Source organism: Trichomycterus rosablanca, chromosome 22 (assembly GCF_030014385.1).
Source record: "Trichomycterus rosablanca isolate fTriRos1 chromosome 22, fTriRos1.hap1, whole genome shotgun sequence".
Taxonomy (NCBI): Eukaryota; Metazoa; Chordata; class Actinopteri; order Siluriformes; family Trichomycteridae; genus Trichomycterus; species Trichomycterus rosablanca.
In genome coordinates, this window is record NC_086009.1 from 19,657,605 (window position 1) to 19,682,476 (window position 24,872).

At 42.7% G+C, this 24,872-nt stretch overlaps 1 protein-coding gene across 5 annotated transcripts in view; it reads left to right on the forward strand.

The window, feature by feature from the left end:
- The first annotated feature begins 1,241 nt into the window (after nt 1-1,241).
- The window catches only part of clec16a (C-type lectin domain containing 16A), a 62,911-nt gene continuing 39,280 nt past the window's right edge, over nt 1,242-24,872 (forward strand). For 2 of the 5 annotated variants that reach the window (XM_062984870.1, XM_062984871.1), the window contains exons 1-9: nt 1,247-1,369; nt 2,743-2,871; nt 2,998-3,131; nt 3,220-3,368; nt 5,943-6,048; nt 9,907-10,030; nt 11,476-11,650; nt 12,394-12,444; nt 14,903-15,016. In XM_062984870.1, coding sequence (XP_062840940.1) covers nt 1,311-1,369; nt 2,743-2,871; nt 2,998-3,131; nt 3,220-3,368; nt 5,943-6,048; nt 9,907-10,030; nt 11,476-11,650; nt 12,394-12,444; nt 14,903-15,016 — 1,041 coding nt within the window. In that variant the 5' untranslated portion in view covers nt 1,247-1,310. Of the gene's footprint in view, nt 1,370-2,742; nt 2,872-2,997; nt 3,132-3,219; nt 3,369-5,942; nt 6,049-9,152; nt 9,381-9,906; nt 10,031-11,475; nt 11,651-12,393; nt 12,445-14,902; nt 15,017-24,872 lie in introns of those variants that run through there. The other 3 variants (XM_062984873.1, XM_062984872.1, XM_062984874.1) reach the window with 3 other exon arrangements.

A 24,872-nucleotide genomic window follows, 5' to 3' on the forward strand; every position in this document is an offset into this window, starting at 1 on the left:
TACACAAGATTCATCAGTTCACAAGTTTATATTGAACACAGTCATGGACAATTTAATGTCTTCAATTCACCCCACTTGCACGTCTTTGGACTGTGGGAGGAAACCGGAGCACCCGCAGGAAACCCACGCGGACACAGGGAGAACATGCAAACTCCACACAGAAAGGACCTGGACCCGGATCACCTCACGTGGAAATCGAACCCAGGACCTTCTTGCTGTGAGGCGACAGTGCTGTGTGGGTTTACTTCGGTTACTCCGGTTTCCTCCCACAGTCTAAAGACGTGCAAGTGAGGTGAACTGAAGACACTAAATTGTCCATGACTGTGTTCAATATAAACTTGTGAACTGATGAATCTTGTGTAATGAGTAACTACCGTTCCTGTCATGAATGTAACCAAAGTGTGAAACATGACGTTAAAATCCTAATAAACAAACTTATATACTTCACTTTATTTATTCTCATTCATTACACATCCATGTAGCCACTTTAGTCACCTTCCATTACTCTGTAAATACATATTAGTCTATTCACTGTACAATCATCATTATCTGTTTAATATTCTTATATGTCTCCTCATTTCACTACCTGGTCACTTCTGCACTTTAACTGTATTATATGTGTATAATCTCTATCTTGCACTTCTGGTTAGATGCTACTGCATTTCGTTGGCTTTGTACTTGCTTACTTTGCACAATGACAATAAAGTTGAATCTAATCTAATCTAATAAAGAAATATGTGAATGCGTAAGCCTTGGCATTAAAAATACTGAGACTCACTGCACTATGTATGCATAAACAATATCTATAATGTACAACTGAAACTGTGCAGATTTTATTCTGGGAAATTAGGTTCCAATAACATGAGCGTCTGTCCTGTAATTTGTACGACAAAACCTTTATTTACAGTAAACGGGCAAGAATATTGGTTGTGTTTCAAAATGCACAATAAACACTAGATAGTACGAGTAAATAGGGAGCCTACTGTTCAGTATGTACGACCCACTTTGACAACCGATGTAGTGAACTAGCGTGTAATTTCACACAGCCGCAGTAAATCTGTTGCGTTTCAAATCTTACTCTATATAAATCAAAGTGCACTAGATTCTCTCACTAATGCCGTTATTTCACACCCTACGTCGTGCGCAAACGTAGCCAATAAGGAGCGGTTTGAAACAACTCATTTGTCAGCGATCTCGCTAGCGATGTTTTCCCCACGCAGACTCTTGACAGTCACCTGAGCCGTTATGGATTATTTCTGGTAGTTTATTCATTTAAAACAAATGTGTAATTATTAAATAAAGCCGACAAAATGTTCAGCCTGTCCCGGAGCTTTAAATCCAAAAACATCCATTCTCTGGATCATTTAAAGTAAGTGTCGCTTATAGCGTTACCATTTAGCGTATATGCCTAGCTAACGTTAGCTAGATTTAGGATAATTTGTCAGCTTGTTAACGAATATTTAACCGTTTTTAATCTGTTTAATTTAACCGTTGCAGATAAACGAGAGTTTGTCTAAACAAAACAGTAATTCATGCTGTACAAATGATTTTGTTTTGATTAGCGAGTTAGCTTAGCGTAAGCTATCCCCAGTGCACAGTGTTCCAACTATCTATATTTTTTTATTGATGTATGTATATATATATTTATACACCCATTAGGCATAACATTAAAACCACCTCCTTGTTTCTACACTTACTGTCCATTTGATCAGCTCCACTTACCATATAGAAGCACTTTGTAGTTCTACAATTACTGACTGTAGTCCATCTGTTTCTCTACATACTTTTTTTTTTTTTTACCTGCTTTCACCATGTTCTTCAATGGTCAGGACCACCACAGAGCAGGTATTATTTAGGTGGTGGATCATTCTCAGCACTGCAGTGACACTGACATGGTGGTGGTGTGTTAGTGTGTGTTGTGCTGGTATGAGTGGATCAGACACAGCGATGCTGATGGAGTTTTTAAATACCGTGTCCACTCTATTAGACACTCCTACCTAGTTGGTTCACCTTGTAGAAGTAAAGTCAGAGACGATCACTCATCTATTGCTGCTGTTTGAGTCGGTCATCTTCTAGACCTTCATCAGTGGTCACAGGACGCTGCCCACGGGACGCTGTTGACTGGATATTTTTGGTTGGTGGACTATTCTCAGTCCAGCAGTGACAGTGAGGTGTTAAAAACTCCAGCAGCGCTGCTGTGTCTGATCCACTCATACCAGCACAACACACACTAACACACCAGTACCATGTCAGTGTCACTGCAGTGCTGAGAATGCATGCAGAGAAACAGATGGAGCTCCGGTTGCAAGCAGTAACTACCTGTGTCATGGATGTAACCAAAGTGTGTAAAACATGACCTTAAAATTCTAATAAATAAAACATGCACCTGTCAGTGCACTTTCAATGCTGCTTCCAAGCCTGGATAAAATCAGGAGGCTTGTTCTCCGTTTAGTATTTTGTGTCTAGCAGGAACTCTGGAAGTTCCTTCACAAGATGATGATGTTAGGAGTGTGTTCTTTACATCAGTGACAGTGTTCTTCATTTATATTTGAACATTTTACGTGTAATAATGTTTAGTTCCTTCAGTTCAGGTTACTAGTCAAATAGAAATGTTATTATAATGTCTATAATAAATAGCAGTAGGATATTTTACATATTGATTAGTACATTTGCGATAGTCATTGTTTTTATTTCTGTTAGAACTGAAATGTAGGCTAATTCTATCTTAATTTGATTTCTCAGGTATATGTATCATGTCCTGACCAAGAACACCACAGTTACTGACCACAATCGGAATCTTCTAGTCGAAACGATTCGCTCCATCACAGAAATTCTCATTTGGGGGGATCAGAATGACAGCTCAGTGTTTGAGTAAGTATTGCTTTTATTTCTCGTACCGTATCTGTTGTTTTGCCTCTATGATGTTTGTTATGACTCTCAGATAACAAGTCTTACTTTTATTTATGGAACAAGCAGCTGATCTGTTTTCCTTTACAGCTTCTTTCTGGAGAAGAACATGTTTGTGTTCTTTCTCAACATCTTGCGACAGAGGTCTGGACGCTATGTGTGTGTCCAGCTCCTGCAGACGCTCAACATACTCTTCGAGAACATCAGTCACGAGACCTCACTCTGTCAGTATTTCCCAATAACATTTACAAACAAAGGTCAAGGTTTTCTAAGCAGATTTGGGGTCTGATGTGTCATCGTTTCCCTTCACAGATTACCTGCTGTCCAATAACCACGTCAATTCCATCATCGTCCACAAATTTGACTTCTCGGACGAGGAGATCATGGCTTACTACATCTCCTTTCTGAAGACGCTGTCACTGAAACTCAACAACCACACTGTGCATTTCTTTTACAATGAGGTAAGGAGGGTTTGTTAGAAGGCAGAGGTGCTGTGCAAGGTTTAATGTATTTACTTCACTGGACTATAATGAGTTAGTCTTATCCTGTTTCAGTAACACTAATACTTGCTGTTTTAGTCAGTAGTAAAATATAAAATCCTGCCATTAAAAAGCAAAAATATTTTTTGGCTCCTATGTATAGGGGAAAGTTATTGGTGTACTGTATGTAAATGGTGGTACATCAGTTACAAATTGTGAGGCTTTATTTGAGGGCTGCCTGCCTTACAACTTCACAACACATGCATGCACATTAAACCTTTATCACAATCGTAAGAATCAAGTCCCGACTGTTTCGATTTCTCAAACCGTTTTTGTAGTTATTTAAGCAAATTATGGGCGGCACAGTGGCTCGGTGGCACAGCAAGAAGGTCCTGGGTTTGATTCCCAGGTGGAGCAGCCCAGGTCCTTTCTGTGTAGATTTAGCATGTTTTCCCCGTGTCTGTGTGGGTTTTTTCCGGGAGTTCCAGTTTCCTCCAACAGTCCAACGACGTGCAAGCGAGGTGAACTGGAGATACAAAATTGTCCACGACTGAATGTCCTGAACGAACCGTAGCCTAGTGGTTAGGGTACTGGACTAGTAACCAGAAGGTTGCTGGTTCAAGCCCCACCACTGCCAGGTTGCTGCTGTTGGGCCCTTGAGCAAGGCCCTTAACCCTCAATTGCTCAGACTGTATACTGTAACTGTAATGTAAGTCGCTTTGGATAAAGGCGTCTGCTAAATGCCGAAAATGTAAATGTAAACATGACGTTCAAATCTGGGAGGTGCACCCGTATGTGCGCTCTCAATGCTGGTCCCAAGCTTGGATAAAATGAGGAGGGTCGCCTCAGGAAGGGCATCCGGTGTAAAAACTGTGCCAAATCAGGTATTTGGATCAGGATGATCCTCTGTAGCGACCCCCAACTAACATCACAACACTCACGTGTGTGTGTGTGTGTGTGTGTGTGTGTGTGTGTGTGTGTGTGTGTGTGTGTACCAGGGTATATATATATATATATATATATATATATATATATATATATATATATATATATATACAGTATATATATATAAAGATGTGTATATACAGATATAGATGTGTGTGTATATATATAATATATATTTATTTATTTTATATATACTTTGCTTTTATGCTTTTAAAAGCTGTTCATACAGTTTTATGTCTTATGTGATGCATGTGTTTTGAAGTGTGTATGACGATAGCCTTCATATAAAGTGTTTATATTATTTTCTTGTTCCTGGACACCGCCGACCTTGCTGTTGGTTGTTGTCAGGAACAGAGAATGCCAGGAAGGAAGGATTTGCCGTATGAGAGAGTGGTTCCCGGATCCAAAAATGGTGCAATCGTGCATAGCGGCGACTGTAGAGATCATAGAGAAGCAGTTCAGAATGGTTAAAATACAGGTTTTAGATGCTGGATCATGTAATGAGGCAGAAATGTGATTATTATACTTTGATTTAGGCAGGACTGCATGTTTTAATAATGACACCAACCGTAGGACTGGTAGGTGGGAATTTATTACTTGCTTAGTCTAGTATCAGTAGCACAGGCATCAGACGCAGTATACGGTTTGTCCTAACGAGTGATTTGGATGTACAGTATATGGCCGAAAGTATTTGGACACCTGATCATGAGGTTGTTAGACTTCCAATTTCAAAAACTCAGTGTGATTAAAGTAGAGCGAGCTCTGTGTGATCTTTTCAGCTATAATAAGAGCAACTATATCTGTGGGAATTTGTGCCCATTCAGTGCCCACGCACAAGTGTCGGTCAGAAAAAGCCTAGATTGATGTTCAAGCTGTTCAGTGGAGCTGAGGTCTGTTTCTGCAGTTATTATGGGTGAAACACTCACTCGCTCACTGTCTTAACCGCTTATCCAATCAGGGTCACGGGGGGGGGGGGGGGGGGGGTACTGGAGCCTATCCCAGCTTTTCAATGGGCGCAAGGCACACAGTAACACCCTGGACGGGACGCCAGTCCATCGCAGGGCACACACGTACACACACACACACATTCACCTACAGGGCAATTCGGTGTCTCCAATTAACCTGACTGCATGTTTTTGGACTGTGGGAGGAAACCGGAGCTCCCGTAGGAAACCCACGCAGACACGGGGAGAACATGCAAACTCCCGCCCCGCCTGGCGATCGAACCCTGGACCTTCTTGCTGTGAGGTGACGGCGCTACCCACTGAGCCACCGTGCCGCCCTGGCTGAAACACATTAATCCAAATATTAGAAGGGTGTCCCAATACTTTCGTGCATATGGTGCACAAATTTCAGTGTTAAACCCCGGACAGGGTGACGGTCCATCACAGGGCAGCGCTACTAGGAGCAATTTTAAATCGACGGTTTGTCTGTCTCTTCGTTCTTGGGACGTTGGAAGAAGCGTATGGGAATTTAGTGTGGACATGAGGCGAGGAGCAAACCCTGATGCTCAGGACCAGTGAAATAAAGCAGTTTGTGTACAAAAATCCTCTCTCTGGGCCAATCCTTCCCTCCCTTGAAGTCCTCGCTCTGTGTCTCCCATGCTTCCAGCACACTAATGATTTTGCCCTGTACACGGAGGCCATTAAGTTTTTCAACCACCCAGAGAGCATGGTCAGGATCGCGGTCAGGACTATCACACTCAATGTGTATAAAGGTGAGTGACCGGCCCTGACTCTGTGTGCTGCATCTCTCTGCTCTTTTACCGCTTCCTTTTATTCTAACCATGTAATGCTGATGCTGATGCTGCTGAGCCCCGTCTCGCACGCACTGATACGCCCCCGTGTGCTCTTCAAGGTAGGACTGTCTTCTTCCTATAGAACCTTTTATATACACCGATCAGCCATAACATTAAAACCACCTCCTTGTTTCTACACTCACTGTCCATTTTATCAGCTATAGAAGCACTTTGTAGTTCAACAATTACTGACTGTAGTCCATCTGTTTCTCTGCATGCTTTGTTAGCCCCGTTTCATGCTGTTCTTCAAGAGCAGGTATTATTTAGGTGGTAAATCATTCTCAGCACTGCACTGACATTGACATGGTGGTGGTGTGTTAGTGTGTGTTGTGCTGGTATGAGTGGATCAGATACAGCAGCGCTGCTGGAGTTTTTAAACACCTCACAGTCACTGCTGGACTGAGAATAGTCCACCAACCAAAAACATCCAGCCAACAGCGCCCCGTGGGCAGCGTCCTGTGAGCACTGATGAAGGTCTAGAAGATGACCGACTCAAACAGCAGCGATAGACGAGCGATCGTCTCTGACTTTACATCTACAAGGTGGACCAACTAGGTAGGAGTGTCTAATAGAGTGGACAGTGAGTGGACACGGTATTTAAAAACTCCAGCAGCGCTGCTGTGTCTGATCCACTCATGCCAGCACAACACACACTAACACACCACCACCATGTCAGTGTCAGTGCAGTGCTGAGAATGATCCACCACCTAAATAATACCTGCTCTTTGGTGGTCCTGTGGGCATGTAGAGAAACGGATGGACTACAGTCAGTAATTGTAGAACTACAAAGTGCTTCTATATGGTAAGTGGAGCTGATCAAATGGACAGTGAGTGTAGAAACCAGGAGGTGGTTTTAATGTTATGGCTGATGGGTGTATGTGTAAGTGTGGAGGGGTGAACCACATGATGTTTTCCTCATTGCTCAGGGTTCAAGGTTTCTGGCCTATTGCTCCACATTATGTGTCTTTACAAAACGTGTGTTTATTTTTAATGCATCCCCGTCAGTGAGCCTCCACCTCTGACTGCTCTGATGCTTTTCTAACCCTGTTTATCCACCATGACTTTCAAAACCATTCCCCTTAAAACCATTCCCCAGCTTTCATGATGGCTAATTCAGCCCTCTTTGGAGCTCCGTTTGTTGCATCATGTTAATTTAGAATCATACAAAACCTAATTGCCTTTTACAGTCAAGCTCATGTTCATCCGCTGTTTCCATTATCTTTTCCACCGCCTGTACTTATACGTTTCCTCACGCTGTTTCCAAGCTCTGCTTTTTATTCTTCAGTAACTTTACCTTTTATTATCTTGTTCTTTTTTCATGATATAATTTGAGCCACGTTACATACAAAGTGCATCGTGTTTAAGTGTGCAGACCCTCTCCCGTCCGTTCTGAATCAACCCTAATTGAATTATTTAAATATCTCCAAATATATACTAGAGGATTGATGGGATGGGACGGTGGAAGGGAGTAGAAATGTACGTGTCACAGTGTTCGGAACATCACGCCATCATGTGCTCAAAAATTCCCTAACGAACCACGTTTTACTTCATTTATTTTTAGACAGGGAGTCACGTGTCTCATTCGCCCTGCATAGAGACAGAAAAAGAGACTAAATCTAGCAGCACAGCTCAGTCTGAGACTAGAGAGACCACAGACTCGCTTTCATAACTCCGTTTCATTTCACTTTTAAAATCTAACATCTTTTTTTCTGATGGCTGTAACGGCTGATTGTTGGCTGATCAAATACTGAAATACAGCCTTAGAAATTGTTTAATGGGTTAACCTTTCTAAAACAAAAGTAGAGCCACTTTAAAAGGCATATTAATTCTAATGTCTTTGTCAATTGGTTCTATGTAGGATCTTCCGCTGTATCTCGGTTTTGAAGAAGAATATATAAATAAATATATTTACTTATGCACACCCATTTTAGATGTATTACATTTCAATTTCATGATTATTACATGATAATTACCAAACCTTTGGCCATTCTTCATAATAATACAACTTATATTTTAAAAAATAAGCACTTAGATGGCCAGTGGTAAGAGAACCCTAGCCCATAACCACTGAGATCCGGAGTTTCAAATCTCAGCTGTGCTATCGACCACTCCGGCATCTAGACCTCCGTGATTACCTAGTGTCCCTTTCTGAGGGGGCGAGGGGATGACCGAACAGCCTAGCTGTCTTGATGCCAGTTCCAAGGCCAGCAGTAAAGGCTTAGTGGTTAAGCTACTAGACTAGTAATGAGAAGGTTGCGGGTTCAAGCCCCACCACCACTGTTAAAGGATAAAATAAGGAAGGTTAAAAAACGTTCCCTATTACTATGCAAGCATCTGAAAGAAAATATTGGGAAGATCCATTTACATTTACATTTTTGCCATTTAGCAGATGCTTTTATCCAAAGCGACTTACAGTATACAGTCTAAGCAATTGAGGGTTAAGAGCCTTGCTCAAGGGCCCAACAGTGGTAACCTGGCAGTAGTGGGGCTTGAACCAGTTCAGTACCTTAACCACTAGACCACAATCCATATTAGTTTCTGTTTTTTCCTGCCACAAATCACCACCCTCCCAGGATTTAGACTTGGTGGGTTGCTGGTGGGTTGGTTTTTCTAGCATCCTGACAAATAAATTCTCGTTTCCCACTGAAAGATTCAGCCTGTATGATTCTTAACCTGCCGACTGTTACTGACAGTGTTGGTTCAGCAGAGTTAAAGCCGTGCACCACGATGTAAACCAGCGTTTTTCATGCTGTTTTTCAAGCAACCCACAATTTGTCCTGGTTTTTATCACAACACAAATAATGCATCAAAATCAAACACAAAACAAATTATACTTCATTAATAAAACATGGTGGTTGTCTGGTCCCACTGTGGTGTACAAGATGTAAGTCTCCACAAGGGGGCGGTCGTGTACAAGTTCATTTAGTGTTTGTGACCATTAAAATGTGTTGATTTAGTTATAACCCAGGGTTTGAAAGCCCCTAATGTAAACCATTCAGTTTAAAAAATCCAGTGAATCCTCTTTGCCTTTAGTAAAATAATGCACCTCTTTCCAGGGTTCTCATTTCGGATCGATCACCGAGTTTGGGGGGTGTTCGGGCACTAGGTGCGCATTTCACAGGGTGCAGGGAGTGTGTTTGGAATTGTGAGCTGCTTCACTAGCTCTGTGCCAGCTTTTTAACCTTATTAACCATGTCTCTTCTTCCCTTCTCCATCTACGATGCCTCCTGTGTGCCTTATTCCAGTGTCATGTAAGTTGGTCATTTTTCAGAACTTCTTGATTTTTATTCTCCTTTGCCGAGCGCCCTGCATGTGTTTGCATTTATTTTAATGATTAAACTCACCTGTAGGGCTGAGTTCAGAGTGGAGGGTTTACATTGTGGCAGAATGTAAAAAAATAGAATGAAATAAATGTGTGCTTTTGTGGTGGACAGTTCCCATTCATCCCAATAATTCTACCAAATATTTGAGTGGTAACTGTGCCTGGAATGTGCATTGATAATCGCAATACTGTATCGCAGTTTAAGTTGCTAGCTGTGTGTCTGGCTTTGTTTTCCTGCATGTGCAAACGCCATCCAAAGAAAAACAGTTTAACACTTTCCACCAACCAACCAACCAGCCAAGCAAAAAAACTAACAATAACAAGCTGCTCCACACTAACCGCTTCATTTTACAGCTTTTTGTTGCTGATGCCGGCGACGCTTAAGCTCTTTTATCAGTACCTGACTGAAATGTAAGGTTTGGCATGGCGTGCTAACTTCTCCTCCCGTGTTGCAGTGGATAACCAGCACATGCTGCACTACATCCGGGACAAGACGGCAGTGCCCTACTTCTCCAACCTGGTGTGGTTTATCGGCAGCCACGTCGTCGAGCTGGACAAGTGTGTGCAGACCGATGAAGAGTAAGGATCTTCTTTATTCTGAATAAGATGCCAGTTCCTGAGCACTGAGGGGGGCACTGTGACGCAGTGGGTCCACTTTTCTGGACAGTGGGTAGCACTATTGCCTCGCAGCAAGTGGGACCTGGGTTTGATTCCCCAGCCGGACGGTTTTGGTCCTTTCCGTGTGGAGTTTGCATGTTCTCACTGTGTCTAAAGGGGTTTCCTCCGGGTGCTCCGGTTTCCTCCAACAATGTTTACTATGGAAACGGTTCTGAGAGCGTCTGCTAAATGCCGAAAATGTAAATGTAAACGCAATTGAAGGTACTAAACTTGCCCTAAGTGTTTGTGTGTGTGTGTGTGTGTGTGTCCTGCTTCTCACCCAGTGAATCGGACCCACCGCTACCCTGACCAGGATACAGCGTATTTTAAACAGACATTCACTGAATGTTCAATAGTGGACGGGTTTTCTTTTCACATGTAGTTCTTACGATGAACACTAGATGGCAATGCAGACCAATTGAAAATTCCATTTAGACGTTGACCATGAGTGTGAAAGGACGTGGACAGCCAACCATTTAGTCCATATGAGCGATGATATGATGCTGTCCGCTCATCCATTACTGCTGGACGGTGGTCCAGTACATGACTAAAGGATGGTTGCAGTCCAGTGGTGGTATGCTTTAAACCACTCCTGCAGACACGTTGAGTGATTGGGCCACAGAAACCCAAATCACAAGCAGTTTGGATTGTTGCAACCAGGGACATTTATTTTTATATTTATTATTTAATATTATTATTATTTATTTATTTAAATTAAACTAAAATGTTCCTTTCATTCTCCACAAGTTTTTGATCCTTACTTCAAGGGTGGCATGGTGGGTAGCACCGTCGCCTCACAGCAAGAAGGTCCTGGGTCTGATTCCCAGGTGAAGCAGTCCGGGGCCTTTTCTCTGTGGAGTTTGCATGTTCTCCCCGTGTCTGTGTGGGTTTCCTCCGGGAGCTCCGGTTTCCTCCAACAGTCCAAAGTGAGGTGAAATGGAGATGCAAAATTGTCCATGACTATGTTTCATATTAAACCTGTGTACCAAAATGTGTAAAACATGACGTTAAAATCCTTATAAAATAAAATAAATACATAAACAAGGGTGGCATCTTGTGAAGGTGCTTTTTTATCAACTGCTTTCTCCTGGTCAGGGTTGCAGCAGTTTGGCAGGAACACTTTAGACAGGGCACCAATCCGTTGCAGGGCTTAAACCCTGAGACATAGCCAGTCGCGCATGTGCAGATGCCTGTCCGTCTGATAACATGTCTGAGATTCGAACCTGGACCTCAGAGGTGGTGGGTTAACGTAATAGACTGCTGCACCACCTGATCACCCTGTGACAATGTCATATTACAATGTGAATCCTGCTTTGCTGGTGGTTGTTTCTGATCGATCGATGATCCGTGCGTGCTTTCTGTGTCAGGCATAAGAACAGGGGGAAGCTGAGTGACCTGGTGGCAGAGCACCTGGATCACCTGCACTACCTGAACGACATCCTCATCATCAACTGCGAGTTCCTCAACGACGTCCTGACCGACCACCTGCTCAACCGGCTCTTCCTGCCCCTCTACGTCTACTCGCTGCTCAGCCAGGAGCAGGTAAGTGGAGCTAAAGATAAATATGTTTACAATGCCTTAAATGTAGCATTTAGGTTTGGTAATATTATTAATTATAACTCAATTTCAAGCATGTTCTCCCCATGTCTTGTGCGGGTTTCCTCCGGGAGCTCCGGTTTTCTCCAACAGTCCAAAAACATGCAAGTGAGGTGAACTGGAGAAACACAATTGTCCATGAATGTGTTTAAACTGATGAATTTTATGTAAGCAGTAACTACCTGTCCTGTCATAAATGTAACCAAAGTGTGTAAAACATGACATTAAAATCCTAATAAATAAATAAAGAAATAAATACATTTTACATGTGAAAGTGCTTTTAGAAAGTGTTGTTAGCTTAAGTTTCCTTTATGTGACCACGTTTTATGATCTGAAATCATACGTTGTGGTAAATAAGTGGTGTTTAACAGAGAAACGAATGATAAGCCGCATTTATGAAATTGTTTAGACCTCTCCAGCCCACGCCGTCTGCCGAGATCAAAGTTATTACTCCACCGAATCACTGTGGGAGCCGTTCTCTGTAAATGACAGATCCCTAAACAAGATACGCAGCCTACATTCATCTATTCTTAAATGACCCCCATACTAAGATTCCACCACAGCGACCCAGTCAGGTTCACAGGGCTGAAGGTAAAATATGAACACCGATACGTTCAGTAAGCAGGTTAAAAGTCCAAAAGGCTGCAAATGCAAAGTTCCTTTTCTAACACGAGCTGTTTCATTTTCAGGGTGAAGACCGCAAGATCAACCCTCAAGTGTCGCTCTACCTGCTCTCACAGGTACGCTCACTCACACACACCAGCTTCAAAATAACGACCGGAATGTGTCACCACGATCATGAGCAGTTATTTAACTCAACCAGTCTCGTACAGTTCACACTCGCTTGTTATGAACCTGTATTTGATGATGGTTAAAAAGAAATAATAGCAGAAATCATTAAAAACTCTAGACTAAGTGATTAAATAATTAGGATGTATACTTCATTGTCCAGAAAAAATACTCTACTTGAGGGATTTTGAAAGGATGACCTTTGCTGGGTCAGAAATGCTCCTAATGCCACTTAATTTGATGTCAAAAGTTCTATAATGTCATTTCATTTAGTGGCACGGCTTCCCAATGTGTAGTATGTGTAGTATGTCTATATTATTGCCACCTAGCACCAAGCATTTCCACCTTGGCTTCAGACCCACTGGGAATCTGATCAACATAAAGCACTTCCTGCACATGCCGGTAGGTGGATCGGAAGCTTTACGACATGCCTAGGTGTCAGTGGGTAGGTGTGGGATTACTTAAAGTGGATTTGGCAACCTCTCCGGGTGCTCCGGTTTCCTCCCACAGTCCAAAGACAAGCAGGTGAGGTGAATTGGAGACACTAAATTGTCCATGACTGTGTTCGATATAATCTTGTGAAGTGATGAATCTTGTGTAATGAATGTAACCAAAGTGTAAAACATGACATTTAAATCATAATAAAACAAAAAACAAACAAATTACTCTTATATAAGTAAATCGTTGAGTGTAGGGTGACCTGAGGCACATAGAAAGTAGGCTCATTGGCACCCATATGAAGAGGACTGGTATGACTACACCCATTTGAAAGTCTTTGAATCAGCGCTTGGGGTGCCCGCCTTCCGAAAACAAAGCCACTCATGCCATGTGTGTGTAGATGACCGGCCGGTCAGTTCCACCTGTGAGATCCGAACCCAGATCTCAGCAGTGGTGGGCTGGTGTAATAGAACCCTGTTCCACCCACGCGCCCTGCTGCTGGTTTTGATGTATGTTCAGAAGGTGGCCCTGCTTCATATCATTTTATATGACTTTTTTTTTGTACTTTACAAGCCAAACTTGAGGTCTGAAGTGATAAGAAATAAACGTTTGGAAACGTGGGGTTCTGTATTACACTCACTTAGTGTTTTACCACTTCCATTAATCAAGCCCATGTGCTCATAGAAACCCATGAAACACTTACATCATTCACAAGAAGGTTTTTAAGCTAGACATGAACATTCATTTATATACGGCTAATATTGATTTTTAAAGCTGCATTGACTAAGTCCTTTTTCTCGTTATGACTCGCGCTCTCATCCTCCTTATCAGATGAACGGAATATTCCTTCAATATATTTGCTATTAGTTTTGCTCTGTCACACCCACTCAGTTCTTTCCATTTTTTTTTTTTTTCCACACTGGACCAAAAATCTGTTCTTTCGATCATTCGACACTAATTTGTTCACTAGGACGGACCGGGTTCTGTATGAATAGAATTTAAAATGTAAGATGATTCTGGACCTTTAGATTTGATTCAGGTGTTCGGATCAAGTCTGTGCGCTAATTACACACGGTGCGCCAGGTCAAAACGTACGTTAACGTACATACTTGAATCGGGGCGGCACGGTGGCTGGGTGGGTAGCACTGTCGCCTCACAGCAAGAAGGTCCTGGGTTCGATCCCCAGGTGGGGCGTTCCGGGTCCTTTCTGTGTGGAGTTTGCATGTCCTTCCCGTGTCCTCGTGGGTTTCCTCCGGGTGCTCCGGTTTCCTCCCACAATCCAAAGACGTGCAAGTGAGGTGAACTGGAGATACTAACTGTGTACGATAGAACCTTGTGAACTGATGAATCCTGTGTGATGAGTAACTACCGTTCCTGTCATGAATGTAACCTAAGTGTAAAACATGACGTTAAATCATGTTTATAAATTGCTAATAAACAAACAAACTGCTTGAATCGTTTCACAGCGTCCACAAAGTCCTTCAGAGTCATTCATGAGAAATGTGATAAACTCCAAAATATTATTTAATATCTTGATTAAAAGTCGGTTTTACTTACTACAACGTTTATTATAAATATAAGCAGCATTTTATTTGTGCTAGGTTCTTTCAAGCATGCTGGCTATTACTTCTATATAATTAAGTCCCTAATTCACGGCCATTTCAAATGAGCCGTTTCCCGTGTAATACGCAGTTTGCTGTGAGGTTTGTGTTTAGCAATCTAACATTTTGCATTCGTGCAGCGTTCAAGTGCCTCATGTTTACTGGTTAATCCTACGGCAATTCAGTTGGCAATCGCTCAGTCAAAACGTCCAAGATGTCGAAATCTAAAGCGGTATTTTAAGTCATTTATTGTAAGTGGTGAAAACTGCGCTCTTTGAAAACTGAAGTCCGTGAGATAGAGCGAAATAGTTTGTGAGGATGTATGTGCAGGATGAATCAGTAAAATAAAATAAGATTTTTCACTTTGTAGGTGTTCCTCATCATCCACTACCGGCCGCTGGTAAACGCGCTGGCTGACGTGATCCTGAACGGAGACCTGTCCACGTTCACGGCTTCATCGGAACATCACGCGTTTGAAAGCACAGTAAGTGAATTTTAACCATCAGCAAGACCGAAAGTATTTGGACACCGGGCCATGAGCTTGTTGGACTGTGTGATCTTTTCAGCTACATCCCTACCCTGATCTGTGCTTTGCCAGAATTTGAGCACAGACATCTACAGGTAGTTCCTGTCAATGCAGTGTAAATTCTGGGGCCCTTATAGACCCTGGTGTGCTTTTCCAAATTGCTTTTACATCGTTGTTATGGGTGATTTAAGTGTAGACTGATGGTAACAAAATCAGAATCAAAAATACCTTCTGATTCTAATTCACTACCTTCTGATCTTGCTTAATATAAACACAGGACGAGCAAGGTGCATAAAATACTGGGTGTTTCAGACGTTTCAAAATAGGCATTGCATTAAAAACCCTATTATGAATTAAAATCATCCATAAAACGTAAAAACGGCGCCTTTAAAACGTGGCAGCCAAACATTAAGCGTTAACTGTTTAACTGCCGTGATGTGTAGGAGGTCACATGGGGGAGAATCGACGGTCTGGACCTACATTTCAGTCTAAAAACACACCTACACACATTCCACAGGTGTTCAGCTAACCGTTATATCAAACACACACACACACACACACACACACACACAGTATCCTGCTGCATGTTAATGCACTTACTGTAAGTTAATGCCTACACACACACACACACACACACACACACACACACATGGGTATCATGTCACATGCTGACACACTTACTATATCTGAGTTTGGGTCTAAAAACACAGTGTTCACCACACACACACACTCCGGAGTATCATGCCACACGTAACATGCTGACACGCTTACTATATATGAGTTTACGCCTTAAACACACACACACACACACACACACACACAGTATCTCGCTGCATGTTGATATACTTACACTTAGTTCGTCCCTACACACACACACGGGAGTATCATGCCACATGTAACATTCTGACACTATTACTATATCTGAGTTTACGCCTTAAACACACACACACACACACACACACACACACACACACACATACAGTATCTCGCTGCATGTTGATATACTTACACTTAGTTCGTCCCTACACACACACACACACACGGGAGTATCATGCCACATGTAACATGCTGACACTATTACTATATCTGAGTTTACGCCTTAAACACATGCAAACACACACATACACACACACACACACACACAGTATCTCGCTGCATGTTGATACACTCACACCTAGTTAATCCCTACACGCACACACACGCCACATGTAACATGCTGACACTATTACTATATATGAGTTTATGCATTAAACACATGCAAACACACACACACACACACACCCACAATCCTGTTGCATGATAATACACTGCAAGTTAATGCCTACACATACACTTGGGAATATCATGCCACATGTAACATGCTGACACGCTTACTCTATATGAGTTTACGCCTTAAACACACACACACACACACACACAATCCTGCTGCATTTTACACATTGACCATTCATGAGTTTGTGCCTAAAACAGTGTTTACCACACACACACAGACACACAGACAGTATATCGCTGCATGTTGAAACACTTGCTGGTAGTTAAACCCTACAAACACACACACAGGAATGTCATGCCACATGTTACATGCTGACACACTTTCTAGAACCGGGTTTGTGTCTAAAACACACTTCACCACACACACACACAGTATCTCGCTGCATTTTACATGCTGACACACTTACTATATATGAGTTTGTGCCGTAAAACACACGCAAACACACACACACACACACACACAGTATCTCGCTGCATGTTGCATGTTGATAGTTAATCCCTACACACACACACACAGGAGTATCATGCCACATGTAACATGCTGACACACTTACAATATAAGAGTTTGTGCCTAAAAACACACACACACACACACACACACACAGTATTCTGCTGCGTGTTATTGCACTTATTGCAAAATAATGCCTACACACACACACAGGAGTATCATGTTACATGCTGATACACTTACCATATATAAGTTCATGCCTGTTTACCACACACACACACACCTCAAACACACACACACACACAATATCCTGCTGCATATTTCATGTTGATAAACTTACTGGTGGTTAATGCCTACAATTATATACACACACACACACACACACACACACACACACACACACACACACACACATAGGAGTGCCATGCTGTGTGTTACATGTTGACACACTTACTATATACGGGCTTGTGCCTAAAAAACACTTTTCACCACACACACACACACAGTATTCTGCTGCATGTGAATACATTTACTGTAAGGTAATGCCTTCACACACACGCACACACACGCACGCACACACACACACACATAGGAGTACCATGTTGTGTGTTTCATGCTGACACACTTACTTACTATATTGTGCCTAAAATACACTTTTCACCACACACACAGACACACACTTGGAAGTACCATGCCATATGTTACATGCTGACACACTTACTATAGATGAGTTTGTGCCTAAAACACACTTTTCACCACACACTCACACACACACACTCACACACAGAGTATCCTGCTGCATATGTATATATTTACTGTAAGTTAATGCCTACACACACACATACACACAGTATCCAGTATCCTTATCAACCAACCCCCCCTTCCCCAACATATATTTATACAACTTATATTTATTTCATTTGCATTTGTATTTTTACTTTTTCAGTAAGTTAAACATAATTGTGTGACGGACATTAAATTAAATTTCTTCTCATATTTTCATTATTCAAACACCCACCAGCCAAATTTCCCTTCAGCAGCTAGAGGAAAAATCTGATATCATGCTGCTATGTGTCAGCATTTTAAACCACGCTTTTAATGATGCGCATCCCATTCATTTGGCCTTTATTTATTTACTTTGGCACTTTTGTTTTAGCATTGTATGCTAAATGAAGACTCGGTTTGATTTTAATAAAGGAAATATGAACCTAGTTATTAATACGTATGTCAGGGTCCCATGTTCGGTCCTGAGCTTCAGGAACTGTGAGTGTAAAGTTTTCCCCAGATCTGTGTGGGTTTTCACCTGGGCCACCTCTCAGAAACATGACAGTAGGTGGTTTTTCGAGGTACGCTTACAGATATTTTTAGGTTTTAGGGAACCTATGGCCTTATGGTTAAGGTACTGGACTGTTGATGGAAGCTCTAGGTACTACTAACACCGTGCTACTGTTAGGCCCCTGAATAAGGTGTCTACAGCCTAAAATTATGTTCAAGTGTGTGTTACCTAAGGTTTAGTGGCTTAATAATGGGTTACGAGTGCATAAAAGGTGCCACAAGATTTTACAGACAAATAATGTAATTTTAAAGCTCTTAGTTAACTAACTAATGCCAACTGGCAAGTTATAATAGCCACACCCGCTGGTTTAACCCATGAGCGTCTCTTCTCCGACCTCGCCAGCAATCCAAAGCAAGAAATAAACCTTTCTCGATACAACAAAGGAAATCTTTCTTGTGGCTTCTGCTGTTCATCTGAACGTTTTTACATTAAGATAACAGCAGTAATCAGGGCTGCACCGATACCGTCTGGTGTTTGCGTCTGTCTCTTTGAACTCATCCCCGAAGCAGATGAAGGCAGCGCGTGTAGGCGGTTTTTGAAAGTGGTCATGTGGTGCCGTCCCACAGCAGAGCGCTTCGTGTTTTTCTGGATGTCTAAATACCCGGCGGAGTCGATTGCATATGCACGTATGCAAATGATGCAGTTAAGCCGTCCCGGATGTTTACAGTTCGAGGTGCCTGCTATGTGTCTTATATGAATGTGACTGGTTTTTGCGTGCTTTAGTTGTCGAGCTACATTCGTTTATCTGCATTTGTAGTATACGCGTCGTTTAGTTTCATCGTTTTCATTTCATCTTTTCAACCACTGTATCCTGGTCAGGGTCGCAACGGTCCCATTTTCACAGCGCAAAACTGGGCACCACGCAGGACACTAATCCATTGCAGGGCTTTGCCCAGATTCCCCGAGACATAGCCGATCATGTCTGTGTAGACACTCGGCCAGCCAATAGGACTGCTAAGATTTGAACCTGAATCTAAAGTAATAGAGATTACCATCCTGGGATGGACATTTTATGCTGTAAACACTTGATATTGACCGAAACAGCATAATGCACAAACCTTCTTTAAAAAGGTCGCCAGCCTGTCATTGTTGATACTTTGCAGAATTCGCTTGCAGAGTCGGCTCGGTTATTATTAGGGTGTTTGCTGATGATCGTATCAATAACATCAATATCTATGCTGGGAAATATTAGTACCTGTAATGTTGCACCTATTTGTGTCTTATTGGCCAGGGTTTTTCAAACCCTTAGGTGGGTCACGGGCCCAAAAAAATGGGTCGCAGAGAAAAATAATAATACAAAATTAACTTGTATGTGGTCGCCTCTTTTGTGAAGGCTTTATGTTATCTTGTCATTCACAGTGGGACCAGATTGTACCAAGCAAAACAGAGAGATTAAGATGCATTGTTTGTGTGGCCTGGGTCACATAATGTGTGTTGCTTGAAAAAAGTTATACCTATATCTTTCGAGGTGGCCACGATACGTGCAGACCCCGATACTCGAACTGTGCGTCATGTGCACCTGCTAAAATGTGCTCCTCCTCACATGGTGTGTGATCAAAACAGACCTGATTTCTCAGAAAGCGCCTCATTGCTGCCCTGCGCAGTGAGCGTGGCTCATCAGAGCTGCCGTGATCAGAAACTTCTTCCCCTTTCCTGTCTCACCATCACAACCACAAGAGCCTCTGCCGCTCAGCGCTCGGGCCCTTCCAGGAATCTGTCACTCGGGCTCAGTTCCTCCATGTCTGAAAATACTGCCCCACGTTAAAACCGAATCAAGAAATGGTCTCGTTTTTTAAACTGACAACCAAGTGCGGCTTCCACGAGTGGAAATGTGGTTACTATGACAGACTCGTTGTGTTGCAGCCCCCAGTATTAGATTTGTGATCTGGTGCGTGGGTGAGATTTTAGCAGGGCAAAGGTTATTATTATTATTTATTTATTAGGATTTTAACGTCATGCTTTACACACTTTGGTTCCATTCATGACAGGACAGGTAGTTACTGCTTACACAAGATTCATCAGTTCAAACACAGTCATGGACAATTTTGTATCTCCAGTTCACCTCACATGCACATCTTTGGACTGTGGGAGGAAACCGGAGCTCCCGGAGACACGGGGAGAACATGCAAACTTCACACAGAAAGGACCACCCCATATGGGAATCGAACCCAGGACCTTCTTGCTGTGAGAGGTGACAGTGCTACCTAGGGCTGGGTGTCGCCACTAATTTCCTGGATCGATTCGATTCCGATTCACAAGGTCCCGATTCGATTCGATCTTTGATTTTCGATTTTCGATTCGACACAGTTAGGCATATTTGAGTTACATTAACAGGTTTTGTTTAAATATGTACAGATGTTCAGAGAACGAATGTGATAATTGTACAAAGAACACTCATTATTAAAAATATTTGTGTATTTTGTTTACATAAATAATTAATCCAAAACAGAAAACAGTAACATTCATTTTTTATTATTATTTTATATGTCTGACACGCTACAACATTGTAAATGTAATGTAAACATACACCTGGCTGTTGAACAGCTTATGCCAAGTTTACACGACACGACACTCTGATTAACACCGGGTCGCTGTAATGTTCACACTACACGACTGATCGGCGATGGGGGGTTTTACACCATCTATCACCAGGGGGAATCACAGGCGAGCTTCTCTGCTCTCCAAAACTACGTTCTGTCACGAAAACACACGTAAGAAGTGATGAAAGGTTTAATGATACCACGTCCAAACATGCACATCAACAAGTAGCGAGAGATCAAAGTTTGTGCGCTGATGAAATAAATGAATCTGAGTGGATTTGGCAACACGAGCAGCATGGCTTGTTCTATAGTGAGTTGGAGGTTAATAAATATTTTGTTTTGTAGAGAACGATCTCGCGTGTGCTGATGTATTCTGATAGAAACTATATTGCGCTCCACCTGTTTACAACCTCGCCCCTGTGTTTCCCCTCGCTGTTTCTCACATCGATTGAGACCCGAGTTTTGATCGCAGAGCGAACACCGAGTTCCTCCCGGATCCAGCACCGACCCGCCGCCGAGTGAAAATCAGTGCAAAAAGTTGTGTAGTGGTCATAACTTGAGCTTCTGCCATGCTGAACTGATGTGCAGGTCAGATCTCGTTGCATGAAAAAACACTGGTTGGTCACGCGAAATTAAAGGGGGTAACAGATTTCCGTGTGCACCGTAAAAAGGGGCGTATTTAAAAGATCGATCTCGCGTCTATATGAATCGATATCGGATCGTTTAAATGTAGATCGATTCGAATCGAAAAATCGATTTTATAAACACACCCCTAGTGCTACCCATCGACTGGGAGCCAAGGTTCAAATCCTCAGTAGTGCTGTCGGCCGGTCGGGCATCTACATACAGACGTGATTGGCCCAACTATAAATCGGCGTCCTGTCCAGGGTGAGGTACTGCATTGTACCCAGTAAAGTCAGTCCCACCGCATCCCTGACCAGGATAAAGCAGTGGTAAAAGATTGTTGAGGGTGGCACGGTGACTCTGTGGGTAGCACTGTCGCCTCACAGCAAGAAAGCCTTGGGTTGATTCCCAGGTGGAACGGTCCGGGTCCTTTCTGTGTGGAGTTTGCATGTTCTCCCGGTGTCATTGTGGGCTTCCGGGAGCTCTGTGAGCTCGGGTTTCCTCCCACAGTCCAAAGACGTGCATGTGAGATGAACTGGAGTCACCAAATAAATAAATATATGAATAAATAACAGACATGTTTGAGTAACTGTGCAGTATTTTAAAGATTTTGTTTCATAATACCGTGTTTACGGTTCACTTTCATATATTTTGATCCTGATCAATCATGACTAGATTTGATGCCAAATTGACGTCTGTCTTCGTCCTAAATGATTAGAAAGTGAAGTTTTCTGAGTAATGACGGCAGCGAGACCCGGTATGTAAATACAGAGATGCTTGCGCAGATCTCGGTGGCTGACGGCAGCACAGCGCCGCCTCTAACCTACTTTCCCTTTCACATAACAACCAGCAAATACGCTGTTCTCTGACCATCAGTCATACACATGGCGTGACTGAAGCTGCTAGTACTCGTGTACCTGTTAGTGCTGCACACCAGGACATCAGCCACGCCGGAGAATTAGCTTTGTTTTTGTTTTTCTTGTTTTTTTTGTTCAGTGGCTTTAACAGGAAGTGTGACCTAGGTGCAGGAGGGTGCTCGTTACCTATATTGCACTATTTTAACGCGACTCGGCTTCCTTTCTTTTCCCGTAGATGATCTGCACTCTGAGCAGCTGATATGAGGTCGAGAGACCTGCACCTGCTGACTTGACGTGCTGGAAATGCACTTCCTGTTCTTGTCGTGTTTCGTAGCTGTTCGTTTCTAATATAAAATATCTGTACGATGTTTTTTTTATCATGAAATCTGCTTTAGAAATGTCACCGAATACCAAATAATTTCTTACATTTAATTTAGGAGTCTTGATCAGATTAGCTACAGAAAGCAGAGGCATTTCCACCGAATTGTCAGAAAAGTGGTATGAAACCTGATCTTTCGTTTCAGTTCTACTTAACATCTGTGGTCTCAATCGTTCGCCTAGCAAACCTGACACGGCATGAATATGCACACTATGTATCGCTATTTTCTCCCCTAATCTAGTCGTATCCAATCACCCTGATTGCGTTACGCTTCACCTCCACCGTTACAACCCTCCCCTGACTGAGGTGACACGTGTGCACGTGTGCCGCACCGACTGCATCTTTTCACCTGCACGAGGTGAGTTCATATGCGGATCAGCTTTGTGCACGGAGAGCCACGCCAAACCCTAATCAGCATTATTTCTCAGCTCGTAAATGCACCAGTTATGAGGAACCCTGGTCCGGCTCATCCCACCCTGAACAACAGTCAATCGTTGCTCATGGGACCGCCCAGCCTAGCCGGATGGCAGAACTGAGATTCGATACGATGTATTCAAAATCCCAGCTCTGGTGTGCTAGCGTGTTTTACTGCTGAGCGGCTCGTGCACACTATATTTAAAAATGCTAATATTTACCCTTCGTTCAAGGTGGTTTTATTTATTATTTACACATTGTTGCACAGTTCTAATGCAATACATGACAACTGTACATATAAAAGTCGTGAAAGGTATTACTGACTACCTTAATCCTGTACGATACCCTTCCAATTCAATTGATTATAAAATTTTAGGATACAAAGGACTCAATCTTAGTAGCGTTCAGGTGGCGCAGTGGTCAAACACGCGACCTCATGACACTGTGACCCCATAAATCTGTTCTCAAGAGCCTACATGGGCACTGATTGGCTCGTCTAAAAGAGCGAGGGAGGGGAGGGCAAGAGGGGATTCCTAATAACTGCTGCAATTACGACCCCTGCTGGCTGATTGATGGCACCTGCACGATGAGGCAGGGGATAATGGAGATCAGTGCCTGACTCTCCGTGCTCGATACAGATCTCATTCGGCTACTCAGTCGGTCTGCCATGATAGGAATACGAGTGGTGCATTGTACAGAGTGATCTCACCCCTGTCAGAAAGCCTAAACTTGGATGGAAGTTTATGCACACAGTCCCAAAACACACCCACAAAACTGGTCACAGTCCTGATCTCAACTCCATGATGCGTTTGTGTAGAGAGCGCTGAATTGCCGTACACCACCCCTCCCAAACTTCTGCTATGAAGCAGAAATACCCAGCACAGGGTGCCGGTCCTTCTCGGCTTAGACCACACGGAGCCCCCTAGTTCAGACATCGGCCAATCATGTCTGTGCAGATGTCGGCATTTAGCAGACAAATATATTCAAAGCAGTTTGAGCAACTGAGAGTTTGAAAGTTGAGGGCCTTGCTCAGGGGCCCTACAGTGGCAACTTGGCCGTAATGGGCTTGAACCGGCAACCTTCAGATTACTAATCAAGTACCGTAACTTATTATTTAAAATTATTTGGCTGCCTGGGGATTTTTATGCACATCTATTACACTATAATAAATTGTGTGTGTTGAATAATTTTTAAGGCACCTTTAGTTTGATTTGTTTGGATAAGATAACCAGCAGAACTAACAGGCAGAAAAATCGGTACGTAACCTTTGAGAGATCTTTGGTCTCATTTCCGGAGCCTGTGCCTATCTGGTTAAATCTGTCTTGCTGGTAAATAGCATCGCCATAAAAGAAGTTAGTCATTAGATGTGCGACCGCAGCCGCGCCACAGGTAGCTGTTATGAACAAGGTGCTGCGGTAAGGGCTGTGTTTCATTTCCTCTGTGTCACCATGACCTGTAAGCTCGCTTGGCTTTTGTTACCGACCTCGAGAGTCAGACATATTTATTTATTTATTCATTATCTCGTTTATTGAGACCTTACTCACAGTAAAACCTTCTCCAATGAATGAGGAACCATAAACATCAGATCATCAGATCAAAGGTTAATCGTTCGTTATACCATCTCAACAATGATTTAATCATTATTCTGCGAATCAGTCAACGAATCAGTCAAAAGTATCTGGACACCTGACCCTGTCCCTGTTGGACGTCCCATTTCAACAACAGTGTGAATGTGTATGTGATGTTTTCAGATAGATTTTCACATTTGTGCCCATTTAGTCAAAAGATGAGGGCTGGGCAGTTGATGTTCCAGTTCATTCCAAAGCTGTTCAGTGAGGCAGAGGTCAGGCAGGACACTGGAGTACAGTCATGCTGGAACAGGAAAGGTCCCTCCCTGAACTGTGAAGCAAAGTTGGAGGCATATAATTGTCATATAATTGATTT